The sequence below is a fragment of the Halichoerus grypus genome, chromosome 3 (genome assembly GCF_964656455.1).
Source record: "Halichoerus grypus chromosome 3, mHalGry1.hap1.1, whole genome shotgun sequence".
Classification (NCBI taxonomy): domain Eukaryota; kingdom Metazoa; phylum Chordata; class Mammalia; order Carnivora; family Phocidae; genus Halichoerus; species Halichoerus grypus.
In genome coordinates this window covers 7,043-21,168 of record NC_135714.1, presented here as the reverse complement: position 1 = coordinate 21,168, position 14,126 = coordinate 7,043, and the positions used below count along the sequence as shown (strand labels likewise).

Genomic DNA, 14,126 nt, shown 5'->3' with positions numbered 1-14,126 from the left:
ACAACCCATATGTCTATCAGCTAATGAATGGATACATTGATGTGGTCTATCCATCACGTGGAACATAATCCAGCCAAAGAAAGGAATGAAGTCCTGACACCACTACAACCTGGATGAACCTTGAAAACATTACGCCAAATGAAAGCAGCCAGTCACACAAGGCCACAGGGCCCATTTACAGGAAATGTCCAGAAGAGGCAAATCGACAGAGATGGAGAAAAGATTAGCAGTTGCTGGCAGCTAGGGGTAGGGGGGTAAGTGGGGGTATATTGTCCTGAAATTAATACTGACTCTGAGCGAGCTACTCGCAGTGCCGTCCTGGCTCATAAAATAAGCATAACGAGACAACTGAACACAACCATTCTTGACACGAGTAAACAAGTGACAAAAAACTTGGAACTCACTGTTGGCACTGAGGTCAGTGACCTGAACCACCCTGTCAGGTGTCCTGCACCTGCAGCCTCCCTGGTCGTTCCTGGCACTGAAGACACAGTCAGGCCTCCCAAGGAGGACATTCTTAAGTACCCGTCTTGGAGATGAAACATCAGCACTTTAGTTCAACAACGACCCTAACATTCCTATAATAAAAACCATCGGCTTAGTTGTCTCTTTTGCTCCCCAGATTACAAGCTCCCTGAGGGTGGAGGCTGCCCACAGTGCCCAGCACAGTGCCTGGCCCACGGCAGGTAGCACACCTCTTCTGGATGATGAGCGGAAAGGGCGTTTCTGGCATGGGGCTCTCGCTCAGGTAGGGGAGCCACGTGGGACCCTGCTTTGGGTACACAGTGTGGGAAAGCCAGGTGTAGAAGGCAGGTGCTCTGGTGGGCAGTGTGTGCGCTCACTGGAAGACAGGCTTCAGTAAGACACCTAGAATAGGAAGGCTCAGGTCCCAAGAGCTAATGACTCGTATCTTAGGAGATGAGATGTCTGAGAGGAGGAAGTGTGGCAAAAAGATCGACAGAAATCAACGGAGATTCTTCCTCAACCAGTCCTCGCTCAAGTGGGAGATTCGTTCATTCGACAATCCTTTTTGGCACCCGGCACGTACCAGGCAATGTTTAGGCCCGAGACAGGCATGTACCAATGACCAAAAAGATCTGGCGCCGCCTGACTGTAGCTTGAAGTGCAGAGAGGAGGCGGCTGTTACACGCATCACACAAATAAGTCTGTAATTAAAATCTAAGCGAAGAAGGAGGGCAGTAAGCGTGGACTGCTGTGAATGACGAACAGAGGGAGGGCAATTTAGTTTCACGGATGAGCCAGTGATGTCAGCTGAAACCAGGGATGAATGGACAAGCAGGCTGAGGGGCTGACGATGACGGAGTTGGGCACATGGGGAAGAGCTTGTCACCTGGAGGACCTGTGTGAAGGGCAGAGGCCAGGACACAGTGAGTAATGGTGAATATGGTTCAGGATGAAGCTGCGAAGTGAGAAAGAAGCCTCACGTAGGGTTGTTACTTGATCCAAAGTTCAGCTACTGGTTTTATGTACAGATTGGGGATGGTCTGGAATGTGGGGAGCAAGGGAGAAGGAGGGTGAAGTGGGACGTCCACATTTCCACCTGGAAGAATCACATGAAGGTGCCATTTGCTAGCAGGGCATTACGAGAGGGCAGATTAGACGTGAAGCTGTCACAGCTGCTCTACCTTTGGGAGGCTCAAGTGGAGGCGTCAGGCAGCTGAAAAGACAGTCTGGAGATCGAAAAAGAGGAGACAGCTAGAGGGATAAATCGGACAAGTGCAGAGCCTATTCATGGCATTTAAAACTATGGGAATGGACGAGATCATCTTAGGAGTGAATGTAGAATGAAACTAGGAGGCAGTCCAGAAAGGACCAGGAGCTAAGCTAGCAAAGACTAGATAGCAAAGCGAGAGGTGCGAAGAAAACCAGACAAATGGGAGCTACCAGAACTAGGGTTCAGAAATGCCCAATGGTACTTAAGGGTCATGTGAGAGGGGGCCAGAGAGTGTCCAACTCAGAAGTAACTGGCGAGTGAAGGCGGGCGTGTTGCAAAGTGAGGAGGCGAGGAAGTACAGGCTGACAGGGAGACAGGGCACATGGCTGTGAGGCAAGCCGGCCCGTGCTTGGGGTGGAGAGCTGGGCTGTCTTAATGCCGACAGACAGGCCCTCAGTTAGTCCTGCGCTGACTGATCCTAGGACTCCGCAGAGTTTCAAAAGATGGACCGTTTGTAAAAATTTTAATTATTGGGGCACCTGGGTGGCTCAGTCTGTTGGGCATCTGCCTTTGGCTCAGGTCGTGATCCTGCGGTCCTGGGATGGAGTCCCACATCGGGCTCCCTGCTCGGCGGGGAGTCTGCTTGTCCCTCTCCCACTCCCCCTTTCCCCTGCTCGTGTTCTCTTTCTCTCTCTGTCTCTCTCTCAAATAAGTAAGTACAATCTTAAAAAAAAAAATTTAATTTTTAATGTTTCTTTCCTTCAGTTCACATGTGTTCAGATGTCTTGAAGCTACTGGTAATTTTTATCAATAGTTCCAGATACCCAGGCAGTGACATTCATACAACAACATTCTTAAAAAGAATATTTGTACTTTAAAAATTGGGGCAAGAAATGTAAACTCCAAATCCTGGCTGCCCCTCGCCCCATTAATTTTCATCCTCACATTGCTCAGGATATTTCAAACTTACACAGCTTCCAAAAAACGATTTTAAAATTAAAATTGGTCTACAGAAAACAGATACATAAAATACAGTTTTAAAATAGTAAACATTCCTAAATCCTCACCAGGTTTTCTTTCAAATGCAGAACTGATTAAGATCAGGGCGGTGTTAAGTTCCTCCACGGAAGAGGCGCCGTGACCTCCTGTTTCTGACATGCCATGATCACCACAAAGAACCAGCAAATTGGGTACAAGAGTCTCTCTCTCCTATAAGGCAAAGGAAAAATATTTCAATTGCATTCAGACTGAGGAGAACACATGATCTTGTTGAGAAAATGACTTTAGATTTAACCTTTATAAATAGTAACTTTTTTATTTTTATTTATTCATTCGAGACACAGAGATACAGAGAGAGAGAGAGAGAACACGAGCAGGGGGAGAAGCAGAGGGAGGGGGAGAAGCAGAGGGAGGGGGAGAAGCAGGCTCCCCGCTGAGCAGGGAGCCCGATGCGGGGCTCGATCCCAGGACCCTGGGATCATGACCTGAGCCGAAGGCAGATGCTTAACCATCTGAGCCACCCAGGCGCCCCATTAGTAACTCTTTATAAATGAGTTAGACTTTTTTTTTTTTAACCTATGAGCTTACAGCTAGATCAAAGGGTGAAAGGCAAATAATATCATAAATAAAACAAATAGAATCGTATGAGGTCATGGAGCACAGGAGGGTTATATTTAGGGCCTCTCAGGGCAGAGGATTTGGGCCTGGTTTCTGTCTTTGCCACTGCTGAGCCATGAGAGCCTAGACACATGCCTTGTCACACCTGTCTCCTTATGTGTCAAGTGGGATTGCCCCTCAGCCTGGGGCTCCAGCCAAGGGCCTCTGCTGCTCCTGGATGTGCCGGGCAGGCTCTGCCTTGCTCTTGCTACTTCTTCACCTAGAAGGCACCTTCACAGAGGACACATCTGCCCCTCCTTCCCTTCAAGGCTCTGCTCCCAGGTCACACGTCCTGAAGGACAGCTGCTCTCACCATTCTGTTTCAAATCACAACTCTCTCAGCTGCTGTTCCCTTTTCCTAGTATGCTTACGTACTCGTTGATTATCCTCATTTGTCCTTCCTGGCTACAGCAGAAGCTCTACAGATGCCCGGACGGGCACTCAGGAACTAGCAGTGGGATGAAGGGGTCAGTGGGGGACACAGTCAAAGCTGCTGCGAGGCTGGGCCTGCGCTCTGTGCGTACGGGCGAGCTGAGTGATGGGGGGCGTGGCGTTCACAGAGGTCTCAAGTCCACTTCAGAAACTTGGTATCTCCTAGGAGACACTGGCATGGTGACGCGCAGCGCACCACAGTGAGCCTCACCTCGGCCAGCAGTGAGGTGTGGATCTTCATCAGGATGCTATCCATCTCCCGGAGTTTGTGGCCGATCAGAGGGCTGCTGGGCCCAGAGACGTGGCCAATGTGGTCCAGCCCCAGGTAGTGGAGGATTAACACATCCCAATCCCCTCTTTTTAATACTTTATCCAAATGCCTCGTAACATTATCATCCACCTGTAAAGGGGGAAAAGTACGTATGAATAGCTTCCTTTATTTCCCTTGATCTATACTCTCCAAGGAAAAGTGATACAGTCCTTTTAAAATCTAGGCGTTTGTTTTAGGTAACAGGACTCATCTGAAAAGACAGCCCCCCCCCCCCCGCCAAAAAAAAGCCCTAAACACAAACAGAAAAACCTGTCATAAAAAAGGTAAACAAATATTAGCATTAGTTTAAGCTGTCACTAATACCGTCCTCATGTTTCTAAGGTACAGATACCATACAGGCAACTTAAATGAGAAGTGTTGTTCTGACAAAAACATTCTGTGGGACCCCTACTGGGAATTAACTAACACTAAGCAGATGTTCAGGTGACCGGTGGGGTCAAGTTGAAGGCATCTAAGTGTGTCCTATGTGAAGGCTGCTCTGGGAGGAAAGAGATACAGCTCTGAGCAACTAGTGGTCGAGCAGCCCCTGACAGAGCCATGAGCCTGGTCAGCCCTGACCATTCAGCTGGCCCATCTCCCTCCCACTGAAAAGTCTCTGCAAAGGGAAGGGTCCCTGAGTGATAAGACAGAGGACGGGGAAACTCACTCCGGGACATTAACTGCTGCGTGTACAGAGGTCAGCTTTAGCAAAGGGTTTTAACGTAAGCAAGACTGCAAACGCTCTACCAGGCCCAGCAAACTGAGCTGGTGTGGGTTTGTCTCTGCTCCTGTTACTACTAACAGGAGGTCACGGCGCCTCTGGGTGGCCTCCCTCTGCTTCCAGGGTCAATTTTCTAACTACAGGTCTAATCACACCCTTTTTCCTTGTTGGAGACTGCACTCCCAGCACAGCGCAATGCCCCTCAGGACCTGACTCCACCCAGCTCACCATCTGTCCTCCCACCTCCCCACTGGGGACACTGCTGCACTAACAGGAGAACCAATAGCCTCAAGGATCCTCTGGAGTCCTCAGGCTCTGCCTCGTACCGATGCTGCCACCCCCATTCTGTCCATTGGGAACAAAACAGCTTAAATGGCTCCTTGCTGGGAAGCCCTTCCTGATCCTCCATACCCCATCAACAGGTGCTCAGCTGTTCCAAGAGAACTTTGCTCACGTCTCCATCAGGGTTCATGTCTCTGGGTTGTAATTGATTATGTGAATGAACAATGTCTACAATCTCTCCATACCTCTCCCAGTATACTAATAAAAGCCACATACAAAACAATGTTGCCTCTCACCGACAGGGTATCAGACTCTATCTAGTATGACAAAGCTTTCTTATTTTAAAAAACTGACCTCTGTATAATCTGACACAAAAAATGAGGTTGTTCCATCATATTCCACAAAATGCCTTGGGAATAATTTCACCCATGTTTCATCTCCATAAAAGATAATTCTTTTCCCAGCTGCTTTTGCCTGTGTGATCACATTGTCTTCCAGCAGTGCAGGGGAATTGAGGTTCCTGACAACATCAATGAAGCCAGGGAGGCTCCCTGTCATCAACGCCTGCAGGAGGAAACATTCAAGAAATTAGACTACGGAATCCAAAGCGTAGCATGGGAAGGAGCACCGAAGATCATATTACGGATGAAAGAGGAGAGCATAAAACTAGGACACCCCCAATACTGGAAGCTGGGTCAGTGGTAGGACAGAGGGGAAAGCTGCACACAGATTCTGGCAAACTAGCAAACTTGATCTCAAAGACTTGACTGTATTTCAGCCAATGAGAGGATGAAGGTGGAGGCTGTGGGCAGCTGGACGACCGTGATGGACAGAAAAGCTGTAGGTTATAGCAACTGAAGAAAATGGCAAAGTGTGGTTTGCACTGAAAACATAAACCTGTATACTCCACTTCCCATCAGGTCCTCACCTAAGCTTCAAATCTGTTCTGTGTGACGAGCAGACTCCATGTACTCATCTCACAACCTAGCAATTCTAATGTCCATGCCATGTGAACGAGCAGCCTCTCACACACACTGGAAGGAAAGCAGTCTCTAAGCAAGAACTCTTAGAAATTCTCACAGTAAACTGGCCCAGGAATGCTGGTGGGACACCCCTGCTCCGCATGCACACACACACACAGACACAGCACCGTAATTTCTGGGAGGAAAGGGTGGGTGTGACGTATCCCCATACCTTTCTGACATAGAATTTTGTCAACAACCTCCCTCGCTTTAGCACAGAGTCTAAGAGGCCATAGTAATGGTTCATGTGTCTCCTGTGATCTAGAGTTATCCAACAACCCATGACACTGGCATCCAGGGACCGACCTGTGCAATGAAAATAAACAGAAATCTGTATCATGCCAATAGGCATAATTTCGCCAGGTCCTCTTTAACAGCAAAAATAGCAAATAGGAATTAACCTGATTTCTGCAATGTCAGAGGAGCTCGGCAAATCCTCTCCCCTAAGAGCAATGATAAAATGGGATAGAACTGCCCAAAACAACCATTTCAAGACTTTGAAAACTTACGAAGGATATACAACAAATTGAGAAGTTCTTATCTAAGACAAACTACTGAATCTCAGTAAGAGCTGTGAGTATCTGTGGTGTTTTAACAGAGGCTGCCCCCCTCCCCCTCCCCCTGTGACATAGTGGCCATGGGGACCCGGAGGGGTCCATCTGACCTGGAGCTGCACGGAGAAGTCCCATGCCAGGGATGTGTTGAAAACAAGGAAGGCCAACATCACAGCTGCCTAAGGCATCAATGCTGTTTGTGTAAGAGACAAGCCCAACATTTAAAAATGGGATCTGGGGGGAACCTGGGTGGTTCAGTCGGTTAAGCGTCTGCCTTCAGCTCAGGTCATGATCCCAGAGTCCTGGGATCGAGCCCTGCATCGTCAGGCCCTGCTCAGTGGGGAGTCTGCTTCTCCTTCTCCCTCTCCCCCAGCTTGTGCTCTCTCTTGCTCACTCTCAAATAAATAAAATCTTAAAAAAAAATGGGATCTGGGTTAGGGGTGCCTGGGTGGCTCAGTCGGTTAAGCGTCTGCCTTTAGCTCAGGTCATGATCCCAGGGTCCTGGGATTGAGCCCCACATCGTCGGGCTCCCTGCTCAGTGGAGAGCCTGCTTCTCTCTCTCCCTCTGCCTCTCCCCCAGCTTGTGCTCTCCCTCTCGCTCACCTTCTCTCAAATAAATAAATAAATAAAATCTTTAAAAAAAAAAAAGGGATCTGGGTTAGGGGTACCTGGGTGGCTTAGTTGGTTAAGTGTCTGACTCTTGATCTCAGTTCAGGTCTTGATCTCAGGGTCGTAAGTTCAAGCCCCACATTGGGCTCCACGCTGGGCATGGAGCCTACTTAAAAAAAAAAAAAAATAAAAAAAAAAAAATGGGGTCTGGGAATGAGACAGGTATACCAGATTTCTGTAAGAGCCCACAGAGCCGCGTGCACACATGGGGCTGACTGTGCACTCGGGAGAGATCAGACCGTGCCTAGTAACTCACTCCTTCCAGCCGAAGAGGAGGCCCTACTCACACAGAAAGTGACAGGGCAGGCGTGTTAGGTGCCTGAACAGTGAGTACGAACCACACACAGACCCCTGGAAAGGGTGGAAGGCCTAGGTGTTTAAGCACAACCTCTCACCAGTCATTGGCTACCCACTAACTATGCTCACCCAGGGGTGACCTTTCGCAAGACCAGCTTAAAAATAAAAACCAGAATTTAAAAAACAAAAATAAGCAGATACCAGTTACTGTGCACTCCAGGGGAGACAGACTCTACAGAACGAGTTTAGGCAAGTAACTCACTGACAAACCAACAAAATGATAGCAAGAACCACCACTCCTGGGGTGGAGGATCAGAATCCAGAGTTGAGGTGGGGGGTTGATGGATATACCACATTTGTTAAATCTCACCAGACTGTACACATAAAAATGTCTGCACTTCACTGTATGAAAATTCTATCTCAATGAAATTATTTTTTTTTAAATGTGAGCCTCTTTCACCCCAAAATTTTACTACTTATAGTTAACCAGTTACTTTGGGTAAGTACCCTTTCATATTTTTCCTGTATGTTATAATCACAAATATACAATGGTAATAAACTATATAAACAATTCTGCAACTTGCTTTTATTTTTCAATAACATATTCTGAACTTCTCTTCCCAGAAAACACACAGCTACCTCTTTTCTTTTCTTTTCTTTTTTTTTTTTTTAGCAGCTACAAAGTACTCCAGTATTTGGACCAAGACCATTTTATTGGACATGAATTTTAACAAGCTTGCAACGCAAGTGCCATTTGAGCTGAGACCTGAAGGCTGACCTGTTGTCTAGGGGAGGAGAAGGAAGGTACAGTGGGACTCTCCAGGGGAACACAGCAAACTGTGAAAGCCCCAAGGCTGAAAGAGGGCAGCATGCTTGCAGGATGTGTGATCTATGTGGATGAATGACACAGGAAGAGGGAAGCAGCTCAGATGAGGATGAAGAGGTAAACAGGGACAGGCCCATGCAGCCTTGAGGCCTGAGTCAGTAGGCAGATATAAACTAGTGCAGGGTCTGAAGACGGGGCCTGGGTACGAGGAGGTGCTGGGAGACTTTTACATTCCTGGCTGGAGACCATAGCCCACTGGACCAGGGTGGCAGCAGTGCAGGGGCTGGCTCAGTGTTGAGAGTACCTGTCTACCTCATTTCATATGAAGAAGAGGTCATCATCAACCTTTACATTTTTACAATGTGATAGACAAAAACTGGGCTTACAGATTGCTTTAGTTCGTCTTGCCCTGATTACTAGTACAGAATCTTTTCGTATGTTTACTCGCCATTTCAGTGTCTTCCTTTGTGGATTTCTTTATATCCTTTGCCATTGGATTGTTGTCCTTGGTCAGATTCTCTTTACACATCATGAGCTCACCATCTTGTTTGTGATGTCAACTGTAAATAATTTTTCCAGTTTATCATTTGTCAGTTGACTTGGTTTATAGTGTCTTCTACCATATGAAGGGTTTTGGTTTCCATGTGGTCTAATCTGTCCATCCTTTTCCCAGGGGCTTTTATAAGGTACCTGCCTCCTTCTCACACTAGGCTGTGTTCCCACTGACATTTTCGAGGAGGGCGGGGACTACCTGGTACCCTTCAGCCCAGGAAGCATGCAGGCAGCTGGGAGCCCTAGGAAGTCTAAGTGAGAGCCCAAGTCTGCCATCACCTTGGAGGTCGTCCTGCGGTTGTTGTGGCCTTGGGAACAGTGGTTTCTTGCCTTCTGAGATTGAAGGAGGGCTCTGCAGAGACTACTGGAAGAGGATGTGGCCTGGTCACCCTGTTCAGCAGTGACCAACAGAGGCTCTGGAACCGGACACACACAGGCTAGGTTCCATTTCTGATGCCAGCTGTGTGGTTTTACCACTTCCAGCCTGTTTCCTCCTCTGGAAAATGGAGAAGGCGGCAGTGCCTGCCTCGTGGAGCCTAGGTCATGGGGCTGTTGGGACAGCACATGACAGAATGCCTGTGCTCTGTGCTCACTGCAGTCAGTTGGTCAGTACCTGCTCCTTGCTGTTACTATACATCCCCTGAAGAAAGGAAAAGCGTTCACAAATCAGTTAACACGAGGAAGTGCTACGAAAGTGCTGCTAGTCTTGAGGCGTCAAGATCAGCGTTTCGTGACACCTGCACCGACACCTCAGGATTAACACATCCCTTCCCGAGCCGGGGGCAGGGCAGGGACGCACATCCTAGCCAACACCACCCAGTCCCGCCAGATTCTAGAGCTGTGTAACCCCAGCTCCAGCATGTATTTCCTGTTCTAGCTCCCCTCTTGCTGCGGAATGAGAAGCAAGAACTTGCAAAGGCCTGAAAACAAAATAAACAAAATGAAGCACAATACTGGTGTCATGAAAGGACACAAACAAGCTGGAGACAGAGCACAGCAGCCGACATGCAGGTCTGGACACAGCCTGGAGCCTGCACACCCATTTACATGCTTTCTTATAAACCTACTCAGACTCCTTACCAGAAGGAAGGAGGAATGGGTTCCTTCCACACCTTTGCTAGAACAGACCAATCAGTGCTCCTGATGGTGAGGAGCCTGGATGCCTTTCTTCTAGCTTTCACAAGACTGGTCTCAGCAGAATGAGCACTCTTGAGAGGCCATCCCTGAGCTTCTTGACTAAAGGTGCCCCACTCCTCCCTGTTCCTCATTACTGTCATAGTCTCCTCCCTGATTCCTTCCACAGCACTTACCACTTTCCGAAACTATCTTGATTATTTGCATACTTACATATTTTCTGTCCCCTCAATTAGAAATTAAGCTCCATGAGGATAGGACACTTGCTGTCTAGTTCTTCACTGAATCCCTCTTATTGAAAACAGTGTGTGATACGTAGAAGATGCTCAATAAATACTGCTGAATGAAGGACACATGACATCCAAAAGTTGCAGAGAGTGGGAAACTCAAGAAAATAAGTCAATGAAAGATGCAGTATTAATCCTCTGAATCCCAGACTGTTTTATTCATCCAGTAAACAATTACTGAGTACCTACTAAATACTGAATCAAGATGTGGCTCCTTCTCACCAAATAATAAGGTGTCACACAATCAGCCATAGATGTAAGGCTCAACCAGAGACGATTTTACCATGCCAGCAACATATTCACAAACTTTGAAGCTCCTCTGTCCCTTTTTGCCTCTTCCCCTTTACTCATCCTTCCAGTTTAAACTCTAGTATAATTTCCTCAGGCAGGCTTTTCTGACCCTCAAGCTAAATTGAGCCCCCTCCCATCGCACCCAGTAATGAGCATCACATCCTGCTCTTCCCCATCATCATGCATTAATCACACTTTAAAACTACAAATTAATTTGCCGCTCATTTGCTTAATGGCTATGTATCTCATAAGTGACTAAAAGCTCCATGAAGGCAGATACTATTTGGCCCCAACTGCATACCCATTACAGTACTGACACATAGTAGTTGCTTAATAAATAGTTCTTGAGCCAATCAATACAGCCTTACTCTTTTTTTTTTTCCCCCACTCATAGTTCATGAGTAAAGCACTATGCACTTCAAAGCCACACTCACTAGGCTGAACACCTCAAAGTGAGTTATACAGTAGAAACAGTGATAACTATTGAGGCCAGATCATGCAGGTTTGGTTATTATTTACACCACACAGTTGGGGACAAGTCATCTAACTTATCTGAATTTGTTTCTTGTCTATAAAGTCAAGAGACTGAACTAGATTAACCCTAAAGGCTCCTTTCTGGAATGTAAGGGACCCACTGATGATTAAAGAAGAGACCAGGTTAGCAAGGAGGACACTATCTTTTGGATTAGGCCGACCTGAATGATCTGGGCTCTAAATACTTTATGCTTTCCATCAAGTGTGAACTTTGGGCTACTTGACCAGAGACACAAATCATGGGTCTCAGTTCTATCCTATCTTGTGAGGCTTCATCAGCATTTTATTGCCCTAGCCAGATGGACAGCACTAAACTAATTTCCACCAAGTTAAAATTGGGACTCCAAGTAAGAGTACAGAGAGCCCCTTCGAACCTCCCAGAAAGCCAAACCACGACTTACAACACATTCAGTCAAAATGTTTACCTTGATTCGAGGCATAGTAACTGTAGGCAGCTTTGCTTCAGCCACAAAACTGTGAGATGCTCCTTTCTCCACAAGGTAAGTTGTGTAGGGCATAAATTTCACACCCTTTGACCCAAACACAAAATCATCTCTCAAGCCATCTATCAGCATAATAACAACTTTTCTGAATAGAGGTGGTGGGAGCTTGGTCCAGTTGGAACTGGCTCCTGAAAATGTTTGAGAGGAAAAAGGAAATTGAATTTTAAACTGTATTTAGCACCCAAGCACCTTATAAACTACTTCTGGCCTACTTCTCCAGCACATATGCTGTCATATCTACCTCTCCCAACCCAAAGAAAAGGACCTGTTAATGGTAGACAGTGCGGGGATGACAAGGAAGCTCAAGGAGCCCCAGTATTAAGCATGAATTGCCCTTTGCATGGTGAGTACTGGGAAAGGGGAATCCTTTCGTGAGATTCCTGGGTATTTGACATTTAGGGAGCTTGATTCCAAACACAGTGCAGCAGGTAGGGGATGGGCAAGCGTCTATAAACTGTGTCTGCAAGGTCGGTGGCTGGTATTGTGTGGACCCGGTCAAAAACGGGAGAGCCTTTACCGAGTGTGTACTGCTGGGCAGGTGAGGGTTACTGGGGGAAAAAGCGGGTCTTGGAAGAATGTCACAGAAGAAAACGCGGTGGAGGGGGTCAGCAGGAATCTTATCTGTTGTGTCTTATTGAGCAAAAAGGGTGTCTGGAAAAGGGAGTGACGCAAGGCTTGTCCGGGGAAGGGGGAGGGGGTGTGACTGGAAGAGCAGACGTCGGGAGAGGCGGGAGCCTGGGTGTGGAGAGCTCTCTCTGCGGCGACCAGGGAAGAGATCGAAGTGTGGCTGGTAGTGGTGGTTGCCACAAAGTTGTGGGATACAGAAAGAGGCTGGGGCGGTAAAAAGAGGACTCCTGGGAGTGGGGACCAGAAGAGAAGAGGAGAGCACTCGAGGGCCTCGAGAAGTCCGAGAGGCGAGGCTCCGAAGGAGGGTCCTTTGGCGAAAGTGGGGCCCAGGGAGCGGACACGGCCGGGGAGGGGTCCGTACCAGCCGAGGGTTCGGGCGCTGGGGGCTCTGCTTGGTGCTCCGTCCTGGAAGAAGAACGAACCGGAGTCGGGAAGAATCCCCGAAGGAAGAGCGCGACCCCGAGCACCTCGATCACCACACAGCAGGCGGCAAAGGTCCCGGAACCCAGCCGCATCGTGCCCCCCCGCTGGGCCAGGGTCCCGATTCCCTGACCCCGCCTCTCCCGGCCCGGGCTGCTTTCGGGAGCTGCTCCTGAACAAGCGTGAACGGGTCCCCACAACAGCGCCGGCTCAGGGTGTCACCACGTCCGCCGTCGCGCCGGAAATACGCAAAAGGGAGGGCGCTTGCGGGTGCTGGGAGTCCCCACAGTCCCCGCATCCCTGGGGAGTACTTCCGGCGCGTGCCGTGGCGAATTCCCTCCGGCCCGCGAGGCCCCGCCCCCGCGTTCCAGTCGGACCTGTTGGGTCTGTGGCGGTGGCTGAACCTACTGTGTGCCATGCCTCCTGCTAGAAGCTTTCTCCTGTGTCGCATCAGCCTGCTGAGTCGGGTGCCGTCGCCCTCAGAGTCCTCACCTTTCATGGGCCCGTGTGTGCCGAGGGCGCCTTCAAACTGCGCCGCCAGTCCATCGCTAAGTGACGCCTGTGCTTTGAATCTCCACACTTTGTTGACTTTTAAAAACAAAGAACACGTCCTCCCTTGTTATGGCTGAATTTTGTCCTTCCCAAAATTCATATGTTGACATCCTAACCCTCAGTACTTCAGAATGTGATTGTATTTGAAGATAGGGCTTTTAAAGACATAAGTCAAAATAAGGTATTAACTTTAAAAATAAAACTGCCAGTAATCTTACCAGCCAAGTAGGTTTATTCGGAAATAGCAGAGAATTGTAACGCAAGACCAGCAAGGTGCAGCAAAACTATAGAGAGGCTCTTTTATTTTTATTTAATGATTTTTAAAAGTAGGCTCCACCAGTGTGGAGCCCAACAGGGCTTGAACTCACAGATACTCTGTCTCTCCTCTGTGTTTGTGAACCTCTAGGATGGACAGGATTCACCTGTGGTCATACTTGCTTTAGAGGTTGAGCTAGAGCATTGCTTTTTTGCCCCTCAGTGTTGGGCTCTAAAAGAAGAGTGAAATATCTACCTGGCAACTGACTATTTCAATTCCAATTCAACCCCAGTCAAGGATTTTGGAAGGTCTCGGAGATCATGCAGAGTTCTTCTGCTCTCCTATCTGGGAAGGGTCCTGCTGTCCCCCCACTGCCTGGGAAGCCCCAGGTTCTAGTACAGCCCTGACCCACAAGGGCACTTGGTAGACATGTGGGTTTATACAGGTCTGGTTTCAGTGGCCTACCCTCCCCCATGTGCAGCCTTTTGGGGGCTGGTGGGGCTCTCCTGGCACTGGCTGGATCCTT

At 48.3% G+C, this 14,126-nt stretch overlaps 1 protein-coding gene across 6 annotated transcripts in view; it reads right to left on the bottom strand.

Moving 5' to 3' along the window:
- Nucleotides 1-13,061, bottom strand: part of PIGG (phosphatidylinositol glycan anchor biosynthesis class G (EMM blood group)) — a 46,522-nt gene extending 33,461 nt beyond the window's left edge. For 2 of the 6 annotated variants that reach the window (XR_013446218.1, XM_078068268.1), the window contains exons 1-5: nucleotides 12,734-13,060; nucleotides 11,668-11,873; nucleotides 5,431-5,640; nucleotides 3,975-4,163; nucleotides 2,743-2,884 (exon numbers count right to left, since the gene is read on the bottom strand). Coding sequence is in view for 5 of the 6 variants with exons in the window: in XM_078068268.1 (XP_077924394.1) it covers nucleotides 2,743-2,884; nucleotides 3,975-4,163; nucleotides 5,431-5,640; nucleotides 11,668-11,873; nucleotides 12,734-12,887 (901 nt within the window). In the remaining variant the exon portion in view is untranslated. Of the gene's footprint in view, nucleotides 1-2,742; nucleotides 2,885-3,974; nucleotides 4,164-5,430; nucleotides 5,641-11,667; nucleotides 11,874-12,733 lie in introns of all 6 variants that reach the window. The other 4 variants (XM_036094293.2, XM_078068265.1, XM_078068267.1 and 1 more) reach the window with 3 other exon arrangements.
- Between the last annotated feature and the right edge of the window lie 1,065 nt (nucleotides 13,062-14,126).